This window comes from Natrix helvetica (genome assembly GCF_964273705.1).
Source record: "Natrix helvetica genome assembly, chromosome: 16".
In the NCBI taxonomy this organism is placed as follows: Eukaryota; Metazoa; Chordata; class Lepidosauria; order Squamata; family Natricidae; genus Natrix; species Natrix helvetica.
In genome coordinates, this window is record NC_138563.1 from 7,751,253 (window position 1) to 7,773,490 (window position 22,238).

The 22,238-nt window shown below is 47.3% G+C and overlaps 1 protein-coding gene across 1 annotated transcript; it reads left to right on the top strand.

Annotated features, from left to right (window-relative positions):
* Positions 1 to 575: 575 nt before the first annotated feature.
* On the top strand, positions 576 to 12,509 carry GLMP (glycosylated lysosomal membrane protein). Its single transcript, XM_081968560.1, has 6 exons — positions 576 to 716; positions 4,789 to 5,046; positions 6,881 to 7,072; positions 8,612 to 8,830; positions 10,487 to 10,764; positions 11,458 to 12,509. The coding sequence occupies exons 1-6, from the start codon at positions 618 to 620 to the stop codon at positions 11,624 to 11,626; spliced, it is 1,215 nt and encodes a 404-aa protein (XP_081824686.1). The 5' UTR covers positions 576 to 617; the 3' UTR covers positions 11,627 to 12,509.
* The last annotated feature ends 9,729 nt before the right edge of the window (positions 12,510 to 22,238 follow it).

Below are 22,238 nucleotides of genomic sequence, written 5' to 3' on the forward strand. Positions count from 1 at the left end.
CCCTCCCAACTCTTATTCTGTAAGGAGGTCCTGCTTGAGCAAGAGGGCTGGACTAGAAGACCTCCAGGGTCCCTTCCAACTCTTTAAAGAGCTGATTGAATAGGAGGCTGGACTAGATGACCTTCAAGGTCCCTCCCAACTCTTATTCTGTAAGGAGGTCCTGCTTGAGCAAGAGGTCTGGACTAGAAGACCTCCAGGGTCCCCTCCAACTCTTTAAAGAGCTCCTGCTTGAGCAGGGGGTTGGACTAGAAGACCTCCATGGTCCCTTCCAATTCTTATTCTGGGGAGGAGAGAAGGATCTGCTTGAACAGGGATTAGACTAGAAGACCTCCAGGGTCCCTTTTGCTATTCTACACAAGCAAGAACCCTCCTGCTTGGCCAGGAAAGCTTTCCAGGCAGGGCGTCCTTGGCCAGTCCCCTCGGCCGAGACCGCTGCTCTCCCTTGCCCCAAACCGAGCTTGAAGGAGACCCCCAAACCTCCCCTCGCCCCCTCCCTCTTTCCCCTTCCTTTGCCGCGGTCCCTTTAAGAGAGTCCCCGCCCACTCGGAGGGAGGCCCGGAAGGAACGCCGGCCGGGTCACGTGACGGCGCTCTCGCAACCCCGCAGTTGGGAAAAACATGCGAGCGGCGGAGGCGGCGGCGGCTTCTTGGGCCGGCCTGGCTCTCCTCTGGGCGGCGGGCTTCTGCGCGGGGGACGCCAAGGGCTACCGGAGGAGGGTAGGTGCCGGACGCCGGGAAGGGGGGACGCGCCGGACGGGCTTGTTCCCCGAGAAGGCTCGCTGGGGGAAGGCAGGAAGCGGAGGAAGGCGCTCTGCCCATGCCCCGAGGCGCTCTTGCCTTGCTCCCAAGTCTTACACCCCCCCCCCCCCAAGAGGCGGCCAGGAGGGACATCGTTCGGCCGCTCTCCTCCCTTGCATTCGGGATACGGACAGTCCTCGACTTACAACAGCTCGTTTAGTGACCGTTCCAATGTTACAACGCCCCTGGGAAAAGTGACTTCCCATTTAGGGCCGTTTTTTCACCTTTGCGACCGTCGCAGCGTCCATTCCCCGTCGGTGACGTAATCCCAGTGGGCTTCATCTTTATGAGGGTCGCAAGTGTCCCCCCCTGGGGTCAGGTGATCGGCCCCTTCTAGTCGGGCAGGTTGTAGCTGGGCTAGACCTGCCCCTCTTGGACCAGGGAGAGGTCCGGATAGACAGTCCTTGACTTTCAACAGTTCACTTAGCGACCGTTCAAAGTTACGGCGGCACTGAAAAAAACGACACTTGCGGTTTTCACACGTATGATTTCGAGGATCGTTTTTCACATGTGCGACCGTTGTAAGCATCCCCAGGGTCATGTAATCAAAATTCAGATGCTTGGCGACTGACTCATACTTATGACGGCCGCAGGTTGCCCGGGGGTGTCACGTGATCCTCTTTTGTGACCTTTTGACCAGCTTAACAACAACAGAAATTTTGGGCTCCGTTGTAGTCGTACGTTGGGGACTGCCTAACGATCCTGTAAGAGGGAAAAGTGAAAGCTGCGAAGATTGAGACCAAAGGTCTTCAAACTTGGCAACTTTAAGATGTGTGGACTTCAAGTCAGCAGTTCAGCGGTTTGAATCCCTAGTGTTGTATAATGGAGTGAGCTCCCGTTACTTGTCCCAGCTTCTGCCAACCTGGCATTTTGAAAGGACGTAAAAAAATGCAAGTAGACAAATAGGAACCACCTTTGGTGGGAAGGGAACAGCGTTCCGGGCGCCTTCGGCATTGAGTCATGCCGGCCACATGACCACGGAGACGTCTTCGGACAGCGCTGGCTCTTCGGCTTTGAAACGGAGATGAGCAGCGCCCCCTAGAGTCAGGAACGACTAGCACAGATGTGCGAGGGGAACCTTTACCTTTGGCAAAGTGAGAAGCCACTAGAAGTTGTGGGTCCTCCATCACGGGTGGCTTTTAAGAAGAGATTGGACAACCATTTTGTCTGAATGGTATAGGGTCTCCTGCTTGAGCAGGGGGTTGGGCTAGATGACCTCCACGGTCCCTTCCAGCTCTGTTCTGATTCTGATTCAGCCCTTTTGGGATAAGAAAGTAGGGTTGGGCTAGATGACCTCCAAGGTCCCTTCCAGCTCTATTCTGATTCAGCCCTTTTGGGATAAGAAAGTGGGGATGGGCTAGATGACCTCCAAGGTCTCTTCCAGCTCTATTCTGATTCAGCCCTTTTGGGATAAGAAAGTGGGGATGGGCTAGATGACCTCCAAGGTCCCTTCCAGCTCTATTCTGATTCAGCCCTTTTGGGATAAGAAAGGGGGGTTGGGCTAGATGACCTCCAAGGTCCCTTCCAGCTCTATTCTGATTCTGATTCAGCCCTTTTGGGGTAAAAAAAGTGGGGTTGGTCTAGATGACCCACACGGTCCCTTCCAGCTCTATTCTGATTCAGCCCGTTTGGGATAAGAAAGTGGGGTTGGGCTAGATGACCCCCAAGGTCCCTTCCAGCTCTATTCTGACTCAGCCCTTTTGGGATAAGAAAGTGGGGATGGGCTAGATGACCTCCAAGGTCCCTTCCAGCTCTATTCTGATTCAGCCCTTTTGGGATGAGAAAGGGGGGTTGGGCTAGATGACCTCCAAGGTCCCTTCCAGCTCTATTCTGATTCTGATTCAGCCCTTTTGGGGTAAAAAAAGTGGGGTTGGTCTAGATGACCCACACGGTCCCTTCCAGCTCTATTCTGATTCAGCCCGTTTGGGATAAGAAAGTGGGGTTGGGCTAGATGACCCCCAAGGTCCCTTCCAGCTCTATTCTGACTCAGCCCTTTTGGGATAAGAAAGTGGGGTTGGGCTAGATGACCTCCAAGGTCCCTTCCAGCTCTATTCTGATTCTGATTCAGCCCTTTGGGGGTAAGAAAGTGGGGTTGGGCTAGATGACCTCCAAGGTCCCTTCCAGCTCTATTCTGATTCAGCCCTTTTGGGATAAGAAAGTGGGGATGGGCTAGATGACCTCCAAGGTCCCTTCCAGCTCTATTCTGATTCTGATTCAGCCTTTTTGGGGATAAGAAAGTGTGGGTGAGAGTTGTTGGTGCTTAGGGTTCCTCTTTTCCTCTGACTCAGAGCAGAAGGAAAAAATGCTGCTTTTGCCTTTTCCTCCCGGAGCTTCAGAAATTAAAAAAATGAATCATGCATTTTCTCTTTCTTCAGAAACTCCACCCGTGAATTAAGCACGGCTCTTGGTGATCCCCTCTGTGACCATTTTCTAATCATTTCCCTTCCCCGTCCTTCCTTTTTTGAATGGCCTTTATTGTTTTATCCAAAGGTGGCTCAGGGGCTAAGACGCTGAGCTTGTCGATCAGAAAGATCAGCAGTTCGGTGGTTCGAATCCCTAGCGCCGCGTAACGGAGTGAGCTCCCGTGACTTGTCCCAGCTTCTGCCAAATTAGCAGTTCGAAAGCACGTTAAAAATGCAAGTATAAAAATAGGAACCACCTTTGGTGGGAAGGGAACAGCGTTCCGTGCGCCTTCGGCGTTGAGTCATGCCGGCCAGATGACCACGGGGACGTCTTCGGACAGCGCTGGCTCTTTGGCTTTGAAACGGAGATGAGCAGCGCCCCCTAGAGTCGGAAACGACTAGCACATCTGTGCAAGGGGAAACTTTAGCTTTTACCTTTTCTGATTTTATCCAAGTATAAAATATAAAAGAAAATAGGAAATTAGGAGAAGGAAAAAGAAAAGGAGAAAGAAAATATAGGGTACAAAAGAAAAAAGGGAGTTGATTTCTGACTCTTTTTAGCCCATTACACGTAGTCCTCGACTTACAACAGTTCGCTTAGTGACCGAAGTTACAACGGCATCGAAAAAAGTGACTGACTTATGACCACGTTTCACACTTGCGAACGTTACAGCATCCTCATGGTCAAATGATTTACATTCGGCTGCTTGACACAACTGACTCACACTTATGACGGTCGCAGTGTTCCCAGAGTCACGTGATCCCCTTTTGCGACCTTCCGACAAGCAGTGGGGGGAGCCAGATTCACTTAACAACCCTGTGACTACAGTGGTTCACTTAACAACTGGCATAGCTCTTGCAGACTTTGTGAGTTCATAGACTCCTATGGCTGGAAGGGACCTTAGAGATCTTCTAGTCCAACCCCAGGTCCAAGACAGATCTTATTCCATCCCCGGACAAATGGCTCTCCAATCTTTCCTTGAAAACATCCAACATTTGCAAAATTTCAAGCAGCAATTTATGGTTGAATACCACCTTTAGGATCCAATAAGATGGCCAGTTTCATACACAGGTAGTCCTCGACTTACAGCAATTCATTTAGTGACAGTTCAAAGTTATAACGTCACTGGAAAATGTGACTTATGACCATTTTTCACACCTAAGACAGTAGCAGCACCAGTCCCCATGGGCTGGTGATTAAAACTCCGACGCTCGGCCACTGACTCATACTTATGACGGTCGCAGTGTCCCGGCGGAGGGGGTTCACGTGATCCCCTTTTGCGACTTACCGACCAGTCAACACAGAACCCAGATTCACTTAACAACCGGGTTACTAACGTATCAGCTGCAGGGATTCACCGTGGCGAGAAAAATTGTAAAATGAGGCACAATTCACTTAGGAAATTGTCTCGCTTAACAACAGGAAATGTTGGGTTTAATTACAGTCACAAGCCGAGGACTACCTGAGGAGATGAGACATGATCTTTGGCTTTGGCTTTAGCCCCCTAGCTTACTAACCACGATTCATAGCTTAGTGGCACCGGTTTGTGAAGTTAGCTTGAGATGTTGGTTTCAAAATCTCTCTGCAGGTTTCTTTGGAGTATAATCCAGGCTGGGCCGGCTCCGGCGCAAATCTACTACACGCCCGCGCGGTGGGCCTCAACGACACACTTCACTACGTCTGGAGCACCATCGGGGCCCCCACTGTGTTGTTGATGTACACCGCAAGCGACAACAGCTCCCTTCGCGTCAACTGGACCCAGCTCCTGTCGTCTTCTCCGGCTGGAGCCATCCGGATCGATCCAGCCGACAGCGTCTTGTATTCCACAGCGGTGGTCTTTCCAAGGGTGCGTCCGGGGAGGAGTGGGCTGAGGGATGGCGGGGAGGAAGGCAAGGGGATACAGGTAGTTTTTGATTTATGACGATTCATTTAGTTACAGTGGTGTGGTGAGGCTGTGAGTTTGGTCCTAGGAAGGGGCCGATATTTCTCTCTCAAGGAGAATGTATCTGCTGAACAAAACTCCGCCGTGGCAACAGGAAAGGCATCTGGCCAGTAAGCACTGAGCTCCATTGAGTTGCCCAGACTCCACCTCGCAAGGGATTATGGGGTCGTTAAGTGATGATGATTTAGTTACAGTAGCACTCAAAAGAGTGTCTTACAACCTGTCCTCGCAGTTATGACAGTTGCAGCATCCCTACGGTCACGTGATCAAAATTCAGACACTTGGCAGCTGGCATGTAGTCCTTGATTGAGCCCCGAATTGCCGTTGTGAAGTGAACAACAGGTAGTCCTCAACTTATGGCTACAATTGAACCCCAAATTTCTGTGGTTAAGCGAATTTTCCCTCATTTTACGACCTTTCTTGCCTCTGTTGTTAAGTGAATCATTCGGAAGCCACAAAAGATCTCCTGGGAGATGCCCGATGCAGACTGGCCAATCTTGTGCTCCCAGATATCTAATCCTATACAGGGGGTCCTCGACATACGACCACAATTGAGTCACATGCCCTCGACATACGGCCACAATTGAGCCCAAATTTTCTGTGGTTGAGCAAGACATTTGTTATAAGTGGGTTTGGCCTTATTTTATGACCTTTCTCACCATGGTCGTTAATCGAATCTCTGCACTTGATAAGTTAGTAATCTAGTTGTTAAGTGGCTCCCCCCCATTGGTCAAAAGGTCGCGAAAGGGGATCCCCTAACCCCAGGCACACTGCGACCGTCATAAATATGAGTCAGTTGCCAAGTATCTGAATTTTGATTATATGACCATAGAGATGCTGCAGGTCGTATGTGTGAAAAACAGTCCTAAAAACCGTCCGTGTGAAAAAGGTAAAATCTTCTTATTAGGAATAATGTCTGCGAAATACAAAAAAGAAATCCAGTATTTAATGCTACATATAATAACGGCGGCAAGGATTGCCTATGCCCAGAAATGGAAAAACAAACTAACTCCAAGTGAAAATGAAATAATAAGATAGGTTATGGACTGTGCTGAAATGGACAAACTAACTAAAGAAATTCAGGGAAAAGAAGAATCAGAATTCTACCAGATATGGGATAAATGGTATAGGTGGATGGAGGAAAGAAACAAGAATCAATGAAGGAATGTAACAAAACCTAAAAATAATAGTTATGGGTAAAATAAGAAAGTTAAGAATGGTGAAACCCAAATAAAACATAATTGAAAGGGGAAAAAAAATAAGTTAATTCTAGGTGATAAATAAGTAGAACGTTGTACCTGCTTATAGAATGTTTTCGTTTTTAAAATGTTTATCCGTTAACAGATAATCCATCATGACATTTATTATAATATAAATATAAATGACTCTAGACAAAAGCACGTTTAAACAAATATAGCTAAATGAGAATGATGGTATTTTGATGGCATAAAGATTTTTGATTTAAAATGTACAATTCAATATGAATGAAATATAAAGAATGATTGTAGTAACGCACGAAATTTAATTGTAACCAATCGACGTGCTTGCTGGAAGATGTAATGAAGAATGTTAAAAAAAAAAAGGTAAAGTCCCTTTTTCTGTTGCTGTCGTAACTGTTGTAACTGTTTTGTTTTATTTTAATATGACTGTACACCGCCCCGAGTCTCTTTTGAGAGAGGGGCGGTCTAGAAATTGAATAAAGTTAAGTTAAGTAAGGCAAGGACTCTCTGTATTGCAGCTGTGGGAATACGACGGCAGCAACACGTCGGACCTCTCCCTGGTCCAGGCGGGGCAGGTCTATCCCAGCTACAACTTGGCCAACTTCACCTGGGCCAGCCTGGATGGACGGATGAACGAAACGGCCCTCTGCGCCGACTTCCAAGGCTCCATCCAGGAAGGCGCCTTCGGAAACGGAAGTGTCTCTTTCAAGGTAAATTGGGCTGACTTTGTGTGTGTGATTGTATGACTTACAACAGTTCCTTTAGTGACCGTTCAAAGTTATGACGGCGCTGAAAAAAAGGGACTTACGACAATTCCCACACACACACCCTCACTTGCGACCTTTGTAGCGTGAGCAAAATTCGGACACTTCAATAAGAGTTGAAATTTTAAAGCGGGCAAGAGGTGATGGATAGATGTAGAATACTTTCGAATAGGGCCGCTGCTTTACTACGGATTTGAAAAAAAGAGGTAGAAGTTAGAAATTGGGGAAACGATATTATGCATACCGATATAGAATCGAATACATGATAACCAGAGGCTGGTATTCAGAAGGTTCTGACCGGTTCTGGAGAACCAGTAGCGGAAATATTGAGTCGTTCGGGAGAACCGGTAAATACCACCTCTGGCTGGCCTCGCCCCCATCTATTCTCTGCCTCCCGAGTCCCAGCTGATCGGGAGGGATTGGGGATTTTGCAGTAACCTTCCCAAGCCATGCCCACCAAGCCATGCCATGCCCACTAAGCCACGCCCACAGAACTGGTAGTAAAAAAAATTGAATCCCACCACTGATTATAACTAAGCGGTGGCTCTGTGGCTAAGATGCTGAGCATGTCGATCAGAAAGGTCGGCAGTTCGAATCCCCAGCGCCACATAACGGAGTGAGCTCCCGTGACTTGTCCCAGCTTCTGCCAACCTAGCAGTTCGAAAGCAGGTAAAAAATGCAAGTAGAAAAATAGGAGCCACCTTTGGTGGGAAGGTAACAGTGCTTCGTGCACCTTTGGCATTGAGTCATGCCGGCCACATGACCACGGAGACGTCTTCGGACAGCGCTGGCTCTTGGGCTTTGAAACGGAGGTTAGCACCGCCCCCTGGAGTCGGGAACAACTAGCACAGATGTGCGAGGGGAATCTTTACCTTTACCTTATACACAAATATTAGAAGTTGAAAGATTATTATATATACCTAAACAATAATACTATTATTACTGTGTGTAAAATATATTGACCCAGACAATACTTTGTCCACCAATGGACAAAGTGGATGTTAAAGAAAAAACTACAAAAAAACAACATTTAAAAAAAAAATTCGGACACTTGGCAACTAGTTCCTACTTACGACCGTTGCTGTGTCTCATGGCCAGTGATTCCATTTTGTGACCTCCTCACAAGCCAAGCTAGATTTACTTAACAACCGGGTTACCAAATTACCAATGTCAATGGAGAAGCCCAATCATGTTACTAATTTAACAGCTGCAGTGATCCACTTAACAACTGCGGCAAAGAAAGGTCGTACAATGGGGTGAAACTTAACAAACGTCTTGCTCAGCAACAGAAATTGGGGGAGCCATTGTGGCTGTAGGTTGAGGATTATCTACATGGGATGAGCTGCTTTTTTTCTTGGCCTTGGTTGATAAACCAAGGTTAATTCTAACCAGGTTAACAGGGAGGCAGGAAAGGGAAGGCTAGTGAGATTGTGGTCAGTCAGGTCGCCGTCCTCCTGCCAACCTGTCTCTTCCCTCCCCCCCCAGGTGACGGCGTACGAGGAGGGCAGCCGCGACGAGCCTCTCCCGCGCCTTCTCCACAGCGCCAACACCACCAAGGTGAAGTTCGCCATGGAGGGCGTAGCGCCTCGAGGGAACCACTCCCGTTTCGCCCTGGAGATCCTGGCGGTGGAGGAGGGAAGCCGGCGGAAGCAGCTGCAGTCGGCCCGCTCCATCGATGATGAATATACTCCAACCATTTTTGAGGTACGGACGGGGCATCCGCTTTGAGTCCAGTCAAGAGCCTTGGGTTCTCTCAGGCCTTGGTTTGGCCAATGCAGCCATCTCTGGCTGGATTCGCACGGGGCTCTAGGCTCAGAGGGACTCCCAAAGGCGAAAGGGGACACCTATTCTGACCGAGGCTTCCCACGAGTGTGAAGCAAATGCCTTGTCCCAACCAAAATCCTTTTATTAATTGACTGTGAATTCTGCTCATTCACATCCAGCAAAGTCTTTCAAGGGAGGATTTACAGTCACAGACCTTCTCTGGCTTGGAGAGCTGCCAGGCCGATCTCAAAAGTTGGCCAGGAGTCTCGGAGAGTCACGAACCAATGAAGCGAACTAATGGTCTCCTGCAAACTCCACTCCCCTGTCGCTCCTCTTTTATTCCCTCTGGGAGGGGCCATTCACCCTCCACCTGTGGCCTTCCTCCCAAGTCAACCCCTGTTCTTTATCTGTTCCCTTCGCCTGGCAGCTCTGCGCATGCGTACACTGGGAACAGGCTCCAGCTGTTCTTCTGCCTCACTGATGCCTGACTCTGAAGGCAGCTGATAACTGGCATATGACTCTGGCCCCCTCTCTGCCTCCGACACAGAGCCCACGTCCGAGCCTTCCCCAGACTCCAGGACTGTCCCATGTTCCTCCCCAACCCTCCTCACCGTCCGCATCTGCTGCCAGCTCCACTGGTGGGCCACAACAGAAATATCGAAGGTTTGGGAGGATGGCTGTTAACCCAAACATGGATTCCTTCTCGCGGAATGTCAGGTTTTTTACCAAAGGAAGCAAGGCAACTCCTACGTGATGTACTTGGCTCTCTGCACAGCTTGAAATTGTTCCTCCTGATTGCCATGGGAAACAAGTGAGAAATAGTAAAGCTTTCTCTCCTAGCGGAAGGATTGTTTCCAGCCATTCACAGGGCTTCAATTCTGAGACAGAGTTATCAGCACACACGGCTATTGCTCAGACTTTGAATATGGAACAGGAACAAATGGAAATGTTTTAGACGACAAAGATCCTTGCGGTTTAATAACATCTATACAGAATACAGGGGTTGGAAGGGATCTTAGAGGTCTTCTAGTCCAACCCCCTGCTCAGGCAGGAAAAGCTATATGATTTCAGACAAATGGTGGTCGAATCTCTTCTTAAAGACTTCCAGTGTTGGAGCATTCACAAGTTCCGGAGGCAACTTCTGTTCCACTGGTTAATTGTTCTCACTGTCTGGAAATTTCTCTTTAGTTCGAGGTTGCTTCTCTCCTTGATTAGTTTCCACCCATTGCTTCTTGTTCTGCCCTCAGGTGCTTTGGAGAATAGCTTGACTCCCTCTTCTTTGTAGCAACCCCTGAGATATTGGAAGACTGCTTTCATGTCTCCCTTAGTCCTTCTCTTCATTAAACTAGACATACCCAATTCCAGCAACCATTCTTCGTATGTTTTAGCCTCCAAGCCCCTAATCATCTTGGTTGCTCTTCTCTGCACTCAATATTTTTTTTCCTCCCCAACCCCCTCACCTCTAGGCCACCGCACCACTCTTTCTTGGTTGCTGTACCTGGACACACACACACACACACACACACACACACACACCAATCCTCCCCAAAACGGAGGCTAACAATGGCATTGCGTTTCTCTTTCCTCTCCTCCCAGATGGTCCAACTCATCTCCGAGGACCAGAACCACAGCCTGGGCTCCAGCTTCCTGCAGTGGAAGGCGGCCGCCTACAGCTCTAAAAAACCCCATCGGGAAGACACCGTCCACTGTCAGTATTACCCCCTCCAGGCGGTCGGCACCCTAGGTCCCGAGTTCAGGATTCTCCAGGCTTACTTTGGGGAGGACGTCGCACGACGCTGCAGCCTATCTGCCTTTAATATCTCCTTTGGCAGCGAAGACAATGACGTCTACAAGGAAAAGGGCTACTTGAGCTGGTGAGGACCCCTTTGGGGGGTGTTCGGGGAGGGGGGGGTCTTTGCCGGGAGCCAAGGGTGGGATGTCTGCCCGAGTTTGTTGCAGAAAGATCAAATCCAGAAAGCACACCCAGATAACTGATTCCGCAGGATTCATTAACTTCTCTGTATACCGTATTTTTCGGAGTATAAGACGCACCTTTTTCCCCTCAAAAAAAGGGGATGAAAATCTGGGCGCGTCTTATACACCGAATACAACATTTTTTTTTGCCTCCTGAAGCCCTGCCCCCTTCACCAAAATGGCTGTGCATACCCTTATGGAGGCAAAAACCGGGCCCTTTTTTGCCCCCCCCCCCACACCAACCCCCAGCAGCACTCTATAAGCCTACCCTGTAAAGGACTCATTTGGCATTCAGTGACGTTGTAACTTTGAGCAGTCACTAAGTGAACCGTTGTCAGTCGAGGACTACCCTGTAAAGGACTCATTTGGCATTCAGCGCGATTGTAACTTTGAGCGGTCACTAAGCAAACCATTGTAAGTTGAGGACTAACCTGTAAAGGACTTATTTGGCATTAATTGCCATTGGTAACTTTTGGACGGTCACTAAACGAATCGTAAGGACTCTTAATTTTAATTTTTTAATATTTAATTTATTAAATGCAATGATACCTCTGCAATGATACCTTTCCTATCCCTTGGTCTCTTCCCTCCAGGTCTGCCCTGGTGGGCTTCGGGGAGCCCCAGAGAGAGGGCTTCTCCCTGCTGGTCATCGGGATCCTTGCCGTGGCGCTGGGCACGCCGGCGGTGCTTCTACTGGTAGGGAGCCTGGCGGTGCTCACCAGACAGCAGAAGCCGTGTTCGGACTACGACCCCATCAACTGACCGGCAGCCCGAAGTGGCCGCATCTCCGGAAACCGAATTAACGGACCACCGAGCTTCTTTTGGCGATTTTGGCAAAGGCGCCCGTCTCGGCTGCCCCCGTGGGGTGGGGTTTCTTTATTATTTTGCCCCAAAGGGGGCAGAATTCACTTCAACAAGAAAAGAAAATCAGGGTTGTGGAAGATGGGACATGTTCTCCGTTGCTTCTGCTTGCCATCGACAAAAGTTTTTGTGGGTTGAAGAACAACCACAATTGGGGTCGAGCAGGAATGTGACCTGACTTCACGGTTTAGGGGTTGGGGAGGTGCCCGCCTCACCAGGGGTCTCTTCGCACAACAACGCCCCTTGCACCACGCATGGAGCCCAATTCTCAAACCTTTGGGTTTACGGAGTCCCCGTTCGCCAGACTGCTGCTATTTTTCTCCCCTAAAATGAAGGGACGGGAGAGCGGGAAGGTGCTTGGGTTTTCTCCTTCAGCCTGACGGCGGGTCTTCCCCACTGCCGATTCGGCACAACGTCCTACGTTTTTGCCAAAAAGGATACCGTAGGTGTGTGTCTTCGTTTGCCATCTTGCCACCTTCCGAAAGGAATGAGGGTGTTTGGGCAGATTGACCTTCCTCTCTTGCTAATTCTGTTTTTGTTTTGATTTTTCCTTCCTGTTCTCAAAGACGGAGAATGTTGGAACTCTTTATTTTCCAATCATCATGTGGAGTTTTTCACCTAGGAAAAAAAAATCCTTCCTTCCTTCCTTTCCTTCCTTCCTTCCCCTCCAATTCTCTTTTCCTCCTCTCTTCCTCTTTCCCTTTCTCCTTCTTTCCTTCCCTCCCTCCATCCTTTGCTTCCTCCATTTCCTTCCTTCCTTCCTTCTCCCCCTCCAATTCTCCTTCCTCTATCTTTCCTGTTCCACTTTTCCCTCCTTCCTTCTTCTCCCCTTCTCCTCCAATTCTCCTTCCTCTTTGCCTTTCCTTTTTTTCTCCTCCCTTCCTTCCTCTCCCCTTCTCCAATTCTCCTCCCCCCTCTTTCCCTTTCCTTTTTTCTCCTTCCCTTCTTTCCCCCCTCCGTTTCCTTCCTCTCCCCTTCTCCAATTCTCCTCCCCCTTCTTTCCCTTTCCTTTTTTCTCCTTCCCTTCTTTCCCCCCTCCGTTTCCTTCCTCTCCCCTTCTCCAATTCTCCTCCCCCCTCTTTCCCTTTCCTTTTTCTCCTTCCTTATTTCCTCTCCCTCTCCTTCCTTTCTCTCCCTTTCACCTCCACTTCTTCTCCCTCCCTCCCTCCGTCTTTCCCTTTCTCTTCCTTCCTTTCTCTCCCTTTTACCTCCAATTCTTCTCCCTCCCTCTTTACCTATCCCTCCCTTCCTCCCTTCCTCTCCCTTTCACCTCCAATTCTTCTCCCTCCTTCCCTATGCCTTCTCCTTCCTTCCCTCCCCTTTCTCCTCCAATTCTTCTCCCTTCCTTTCTCTCCCTTCCCCCTCCAATTCTCCTCCTTCCTTCCTTCTCTATCCCTTCTCCTTCCTTCCTTCCCCTTTCCCCTCCAATTCTCCTCCCTTCCTTTCTCTCCCCTTTTCCTCCAATTCTCCTCTGTTTTTCTCTCTCTGGAGGGGACTTGTAGCCTTTGATTTTCTTGAAAATCTACGCCCTTGAGTTAGTTCTCAGTTTAACGCCAGTTAAACCCACGGTTGAGGGAAGTGATTGGCAGCTGTTTTTTTTTTTTAAAAAAAAAGACACAGACCGGGACCTGCCACTAATTGTGTTTACAAGCTGCTGTTCAGAAAACAACAGCGGGCAAAATTGCACACTGGAGTCAAATGCCCTCTGGAAAAAAATGGATCCCTTGTGCTGGGATCTGAAGCGCTGAAACGAATTGGATCCCTGGGTCTTGCAGGAGAGATCTGCCTAGCCTGGTGTGTTGAAGAGATGGGGCCAAGACCGAAAAACGATTGAACTCTTTGCAAAGTTATCAGAGCTGAGCCTTGGAGACTTCCTGGAGCAAACCTCCCTCTCCTTTGAGATTCCAGATGTTGGGATGGAATTTCCCAGCATTCTTAGCACGCTTAGCATGCTGGGAGTTGAAGTCTTCAGCCTTAAAGGGCTCTCCAAGTTGGGGAAAGCCTAAATCAAAGTGGAGGGAGGGAGGCCAGGATGGCAGGGAACTTAAGAGGCACGTCTAGGACCTGCCTGCCCCCTTCATTTCCTGTGGGGGGGGGTCTTCTCTACTTTGGGGGGGTTGCATGGCCCCCAACGTCCCTGCTGGGAGCTTTTGGCTTCATCCTGCAACTGTTGAGGATATCACCGTTCCACAAAGGGCCAGTGTCTCAGCGTTGGCCCCTTTAAAAGGCGTGGTTTAAAAGGGGTGTTGGCCCCTTTAAAAGGCGTGGCCTCCAACAAGGGAATTCTAGGGATTGTAGTCCACGTCTCTTAAAAGGGGGCCAAGGTTGAGAAACACTGCACTGTGTGTGTGGGGGGGAGGGAGGGAGGGGATTGCTGCTTTGCCTTTCAGGACCAATTAAAAGGGAGATTTTGCAAGACAGCTTGTTTGTGGTGGGTCGTCTGTTCGAATCCAGTTTCCGTCTCGGTAGGTTGCCTTAACAGTCTATCCAGCGCTCTGGATTTGCCTTTCGGGATCAGAAGAGAATGTCTAAGGCAGGGGTGTCCAAACGTGGGAAATTTTAAGACTTGTGGACTTCAACTCCCAGAATTCCCCAGCTGGGGAATTCTGGGAGTTGAAGTCCACAAGTCTTAAAAGTTCCCAAGTTTGGACACCCCTGGTCTAAGGAGATTCTCCGTTATGTAGGTTACAGTTGCCCCAAAGGTGCTTTTTTCTCTGTTTTAAGCCCCCAAAGCAGGGATAGGTTGCTGTAGGTTCGTACAGCTTCAGCCGATCCTCTAGCTAAGGATCTGCCCAGTTTAGCGAACCTGCAAATCCCACCTCTGGCTGGCCCCTCCCCTCCAAGGAGTCCCCATGCGGCCCGTTTAGGATGCCAGGTAAGTACAGGGCCCGCACAGAGGCTTGGGGAGGGCAAAAAACAGGTTAGGGTTTCTGGCACCTTGAAGACACAGATAAACCTCCAAGTGGCCTCAATGACGCTCTAAAAGGATGCAAATGACCAGCTGTCTGCAAGGAATATAAATCCTTCCCAGATAAACCTCCAAGTGGCCTCAACGACCCTCTAAAAGGATGCAAATGACCAGCTGTCTGCAAGGAATATAAATCCTTCCCAGATAAATCTCCAAGTGGCCTCAACGACCCTCTAAAAGGATGCAAATGACCAGCTGTCTGCAAGGAATATAAATCCTTCCCAGATAAACCTCCAGGTGGCCTCAACGACCCTCTAAAAGGATGCAAATGACCAGCTGTCTGCAAGGAATATAAATCCTTCCCAGATAAATCTCCAAGTGGCCTCAACGACCCTCTAAAAGGATGCAAATGACCAGCTGTCTGCAAGGAATATAAATCCTTCCCAGATAAACCTCCAGGTGGCCTCAACGACCCTCTAAAAGGATGCAAATGACCAGCTGTCTGCAAGGAATATAAATCCTTCCCAGATAAATCTCCAAGCGGCCTCAACGACCCTCTAAAAGGATGCAAATGACCAGCTGTCTGCAAGGAATATCAGTCCTTCCATTCCTTCACCATCTAAGTCAGAAGCTTCTTGAATAAGAAGAGAAACATCTTCAAGGGAAAACAAAAGCTTCTTTGTCCTCTGAAGAAAGGGGAAGCATTCCCTAGTCCTGTTCCTTACTGCGGCTTGAAGTTCCTTACTGCAGAACATGAAACTAAAAAAAGAGGCAGCTTTGCCACAAATATATTCCGTGCCAAGAACTGGAGCTCTGCAGGGAAGTTCCTTTTTTATTAAAATAATAGTGTTTTTTTTAAAGGGGACCTCCAGGGAGGTGTTGAGAGGACATTGGCAATATGTAGTTCACAGGGATTTTTCCATGTGCAAAATCAACCACCTGTGAATTATCTACTAAATTGTGGTTAAACAGCAATAGCACTTATATACCGCTTCATGATGCTTACAGCCGTCTCTAAGCTGCTTACAGAGTCAGCCTCTTGGCCCCCCAACAATCTGGATCCTCATTTAACCGACCTTGGAAGGACGGAAGGCTGAGTCAACCTCAAGCCGTTTAGGATCGAACTGCTGGCAGTGGGAAGAGTCAGCCAGCAATTCTACCTTCTAACCACTGGGAAGGAAGGAAGGAAGGAAGGAAGGAAGGAGGAGGAGTAATAGCAATGGTACTTAGATTTATACACCACTTTGTAGTGCTTTCCAGTCCTCTCAAAGCAGTTTACAGAGTCAGCCTCCTGCCCCCAACAATCTGGGTCCTCATTTTATTGACCTCGGAAGAACAGAAGGCTTGAGCCAGTCAGGATCGAACTGCAGTCAGCAGAGTGAGCCTGTAGCCCTGCATTCTAACCACTGTGTCATCATGGCTCTCCCAATCTTGGAAGTTGGAAGATGGGTGGACTTCAACTCCCAGAATTCCCCAACCAGTACCACACAGCTCCTAAGAAACAGTTCCCATTCTTTGTTGGGATTTCCCTATACAAGGAACTGAGGGTTTAAGGGGGGCGGGGGCTGTTCAAAAATGTGACTTTTCCATGCACCGAGAAGTGTTACGGCCTCTTCTTTGGATAAAAAGAGGGGGACGGAGAAAGATCAGGATCTCACATGCTCTTAAGGCAGGGGTCTCCAACCTTGGCAACTTTAAGACTTGTGGACTTCAACTCCCAGAATTCCTCAGCCAGCAAAGCTTGTGGACTTCAACTCCCAGAATTCCTCAGCCAGCAAAGCTTGTGGACTGTTCTGATCTAGGCTTCCCCAAAAAGCCCGAGGCAGAGAGTCCTGGTCCCCAACAAAACCCCTTTTATTAAACGGATGTGAATTCCTCTCATTCGCATTCAGCAGAGGCCTGGCAAACAGTGTTTCAAAGGCGTATTTATGACCACAGACCTTATCTAGCTTGGAAAGCTGCCATGTGAATATTTTCCAAATGAGGTGCTGTGCAAGGAAAGACTCTGGGCACAGAGTCTCTGAGATTCATGGACAGATCTTCACACTCCTGAAACGAATCTAACGACCGAATGAATGAATGGTTTCCTGCAAAAGCCCCCTCCCCTGTTGCTCCTCTTTTATTTCCTCTGGGAGAGGCCATTCATCGTCCACCTGTGGCCTTACTCCCAAGTTGACCCCTGTTCTTTAGCTCTTCCCTTCGTCTGGCAGCTCTTCGCATGCGCACACTGGGAACAGGCTCCAGCTGTTCCTCTGCCTCATTGATGTCTGACTCCGAAGGCAGCTGATAACTGTCAGACGGCCCTGGCCCCCTCTCTGCCTCCGACACAGAGCCCTCCTCAGAGCCTTCCCCAGACTCCAGGACTGGCCCAGGTTCCTCCCCAACCCTCCTCATTCTCTGACTCTGCTGCCAGCTCCCCTGGCCGCTGGTAGCCTACAACATGGACTTTCAACTCTGGGAGTTGAAGTCCACAAGTCTTAAAAGTTGCCAAGGTTGGAGACCCCTTCTCTAAGTGACTTTAGTTGAGATTGTTGGACTTCTCTTCATTGTCGTTGGCTGTGAAGTTGTGAAGCCACTTTTCCTGCAAGGACAGAAGCCATCCTGGTTCACCCCCAGGGGTTTGTTTGGGGTTTTTTCTTTGGCCATGAATGAATTCTTGAGGCTCAGCCCTTCCGATGTTTCCTGGAGCTCCAAATTTTGGGTACTTTTCCTCTCTTGCGTGGAAATTTACCAGCCTCAGGTGGCCACCTCTTGTGTACAACAGACCTTTCCTTCCGCTCCCCTTGGCCAGGCTTCGCCGTGTGATTTTCACACCAATTGTCTCGGATCAATTATATCCTGGCAAAATTTGCAGCCAAATGCTGTCACGCTGGGAGACCATGAACGCTGCTTACCCATTCATGTCTCGTTTAATGAAAAGGAGGACTAGGAGTGGCGTGATAGCAGTCTTCCAATATCTAAGGGGCTGCCCCAAGGAAGGGGGGGAGGTCAAATTATTCTCCAAAGTATCCGAAGGCAAGCCAAGAAGCAATGGGTGGAAACTAACCAAAGAGAATTAAGGAGAAATTTCCCGACATTAACCAGTGGAACAGCTTGCAACCAGAAGTTGTGGGAGCTCCAACTGGAGGTTTTTAAGAAGAGATTGGACAACTATTTATCTGAAATGATACAGGGTTTCCTGCCTGAGCAGGGGGTTGGACTAGAAGACCTCCCAGGTCCCTTCCAACTCTTCTATTCTTTCCTATTCTATCCTTATTCTATTCTATTCTTTCTCTATTCTATTCCATTCTCATTCTATTATTTCTAATTCTGTCCTATCCTATCCTAATTCTATTCTTTCTCTATTCTATTCTACTCTTATCCTCATTCTATTATTTCTAATTCTATTCTATCCTAATTCTATTCTTTCTCTATTCGATTCTACTCTATTCTCATTCTATTATTTCTAATTCTATTCTATTCTATCCTAATTCTATTCTTTCTCTATTCTACTCTACTCTATTCTCATTCTATTATTTCTATTCTACTCTTCTCATTCTATTATTTCTAATTCTACTCTATCCTAAATCTATTCTTTCTCTATTCTCATTCTATTATTTCTAATTCTATCCTGTCCTAATTCTATTGTTTCTCTATTCTATTCTACTGTATTCTCATTCTATTATTTCTATTCTACTCTTCTCATTCTGTTATTTCGAATTCTATTCTATTCTATCCTATATTCTTTCTCTATTCTATTCTATTCTCATTCTATTATTTTTATTCTATTCCCTTGAAGAAGAAATTATTAAAACTGGCATTCAAATCAGCTGGCGATACAAACCCACAATTTGTTTTTAATCAGGGTTGTTGAAGAAAGAACAGTTTGTCCCCATTCATACCAGTTACAAACCACGATTTTCCATACCCCAGAGTTTGGGGAGTTGCACCATATTACTCCGACAACAAACGAAATTCTGTACAGGGAATCCTTGACTTAACAAGAGTTCATTTAGTGACCGTTTCAACGTTACAACACTGAAAAAAGTGACCTGTTTTTCAAGAGTTTCGCAGCGTTCGTTTTAATGGTCGCCGTCTACATTTAATAAATAATTATTTAGGAAGGGTCTTTACAGCAGTTAAATCATAAATTGCTCACCAAATGGAAAGGAGATATTCATTTTAATTTTTAATGAATGTTCATTTTCTTTTAAGAATTGAAAAAAAAAAATTAAATTGAAAGGATTCTTTTAAGAATTCAATTCGGGAACCAAACGGAAGAAATCTCTGTACCTTTTTTCCTCCTCTTTTTCTGACAGAATTTCCACGGGAGGAGTAAATGCAAGACGTAAATGCATTTCCCATGGTCACATGGTCAAATTTTAAATGCTTGGCAACTGGTTCATACTTATGACCATTGCCTTCTCTCCAAAAGTCATGTGATCCCCTTTGGTGACCTTCTGACCAGCCAAGTCCATGGGGGAAACCAGATTCACTTAACAACCGGGTTACTCACTTATCAACTGCGGTGATTCACTTAGCAACCGTGGCAAGAAAAGTCGTAAAATGGGGCGAAACCCAGCAACAAATTTTGGGCTCCATTATGGTCATAAGCCGAGGACTACCTGTAGTAGAATCGTGTGTGAGGCAGCATCAAAACAAATCAAGACCACGATTCAGGCCCATTTCTCATCTTAAAAAGCAGCTTGTTACAACAATTGGGATGGCTGCAATTTAAGGAATAAACTCCAATAACTGCATCTTATCCACTAAAATGTATTTTTTAAAATTAAAAAAAAAATTACTTAGGTTGCCAAATCCAGTGAGTAGACCTAATCTATATAGCTCCTCTCTAAATTCCAAAGTTTTAAACAAACATATGGTCACCTAATTCCTCTTGATGGGGGATGAAGGAGAGTGCAAAAGTGGGCTTGAAACTCAACATTCAGGAAACTAAGATCATGGCATCCGGTCCTCTCAATTCCTGGCCAATAGATGGGGAAGAAATGGAGGGAGTGAGAGATTTTATTTTCCTGGGCTCCAAGATCACTCCAGATGGGGACTGCAGCCAAGAAATTAAAAGAGGCTTGCTCCTGGGGAGGAAAGCTAGGGGAAATCTAGACAGCATCCTAAAAAGCAGAGACATCACCCTGCCAATCAAAAGTGCATCTAGCCAAGGCTGTGGTTTTCCCAGTTGCAACGGATGGCTGTGAAGGTTGGACCATAAGGAAGGCTGAGCGCCAAAGAATGGAGGCCTTTGAACTCTGGGGCTGGAGAAGACTCCTGCATTGAGTCCCTTGGACTGCAAGGCCATCCAACCGGTCAGTCCTAGAGGAGATCAACCCTGACTGCTCTTTAGAAGGCCAGATCCTGAAGAGGAAACTCAAAGACTTTGGCCACCTGATGAGAAGGAAGAAGGACTCCCTGGAGAAGAGCCTCATGCTGGGAACGATGGAGGGCAGAAGAAGAAGAAGGGAACGGCAGAGAAGGAGGGGGCTGGATGGAGTCATTGAAGCAGTCGGCCTGAGCTTCAATGGACTCCAGAGGATGGGAGAGGACAGGAAGGCCTGGAGGAACGTGATCCATGGGGTCGCGATGAGTTGGACACGACTTCCCAACAATAACATGGTAAGAACAGCAGAAAATGTCACCTGCTCTGCCTTTCCCTCCTACACTGTACTACTTTTGAAAAGGGAATTGTGCAGGGTTCAACTGAAAAGAGCTTGATGTGATGCATAACTTTCCAAAAGAGATAAAAGCCTGCTGCATTCTTAACGGAGAACTTAATTGAAGCAAGCATGCTGGGTGAAGGCTGGGCTCCTTGCTGGGCAAGTACAGTACGTTTTTTGCCCTGAAGTCAGCTCTCTTATTTTATTTTCCCAACCAACCTAATAATTTCTTCAGTCCCTGCTGCGTTCGCCAAAAGACTTCAGAAATTTATTCATGCTTAGGAGAGGGGGAGGGAAAAAGATATAATTGCTGCATTTACAAAAGAAAAACAAAGTATTTGGCTGCAAAGTGATTGTGTTATGTACAAATATCTGTATATATACAAAGGATAACAAATATCGGTCTCTGTTCCTTTCACATTCTTGGACTTAACAGATTAACAGAGTTGGAAGGGACCTTATAGGTCATCTAGTCCAACCCCCCCACCTAAGCAGGAGACCCTACACCATTTCTGACAGATGGCAGCCCAGTCTCTTCTTGAAAGCCTCCAGGGATGAAGCTCCCACAACTTCCGAAGGCGACTTCTGTTCCATTGCTTTATTGTTTTGTCAGAAAATTCCTCCTTATTTCCAGGTTGAATCTCTCCTTGATCAGTTTCCATCCATTCTTCCTTGTCTGGCCTTCAGGGGCTTTGGAGAATAGCTTGACCCCCTTCCTCCTCTCTGGGGAAGCCCCTCAAATATTAGAAGATGCTCTCCTGTCTCCCCTGGTCCTTCTCTTCCCTAGACCAGCCAGGCCCAGTTCCTGCAACCGTTCATCGTATGTTTTAGCCTCCGGTCCCCTCATCATCCTGGTTGCTCTTCTCTGCACTCTTTTTTCTAGAGTCTCAACGTCTTTTTTATAGTGTGGGGACCAAAACTGGATGCAGGACTCTAGGTGTGGTCTTAGATGGGTTGAGGGGATAGATGAGGAACTTGTCAAATTTGCAGACGGTGCCAAGCTGGCAGGAGTAGCCGGCATTCTAAGAAGATGGGCTTAAGATACAGAAGGTGATGAAGAGATGGCCAAGAAGAGATTAGATTGTACAGAAACAGATTGACATTGAGGATTAAACAGAAAGAAGATGTGTATAATTATCAAACATGGAATGTATTTTACCAGCGGCTGGAAAAAAGAAGCAGAGATTAAGAATGTCAATTGATAATGATGAAACAATAATTACCCAGACAACACAATATTCATTAAGAAATGTATTTAATAGAAAACCATTTAAAAAAAAATACAGAAGGATCTGGACAGACTTGAACATTGGGTGCTATCTTAACAAAATGAAATTCAAAGGTGAGAAAAGTGAGGTTCTACATTTAGGCAAGAAAAACAAAATGCACAGGTATAATATAGCAATAGCAGTGACTGGGAGAGGGATCTTGGAGTCCTAGTGGACAACCATTTAAATAGGAGCCAGCCGTGTGCAGCAGCTGCCAAAAAAGCCAACACAGTTCTAGGCTGCATAAATAGAGGGATAGAATCAAGATCACGTGAAGTGTTAATACCACTTTATAATGCCTTGGTAAGGCCACACTTGGAATACTGCATTCAGTTTTGGTTGCCATGATATAATAAAAGATATTGAGATCGACAGAGTACAGAGAAGAGCAACAAAGAGGATGAGGGGCTTGGAGGCTAAAACATACGAAGAACGGTTGCTGGAATTGGGTATGTCTAGTTTAATGAAGAGAAGGACTAGGGGAGACATGATAGCAGTCTTAAAATATTTGAGGGGCTGCCACAAAGAAAAGGGAGTCAAGCTATTTTCAAAAAGCACCTGAAGTCAGGATAATAAGCAATGGGTGGAAACTAACCAAGGAGGCAAGCAAGCAACCTAGAACTAAGGAGAAATTTTCTGACAGTTAGAACAATTAACCAGTGGGACAACTTGCCTCCGGAACTTGTGAA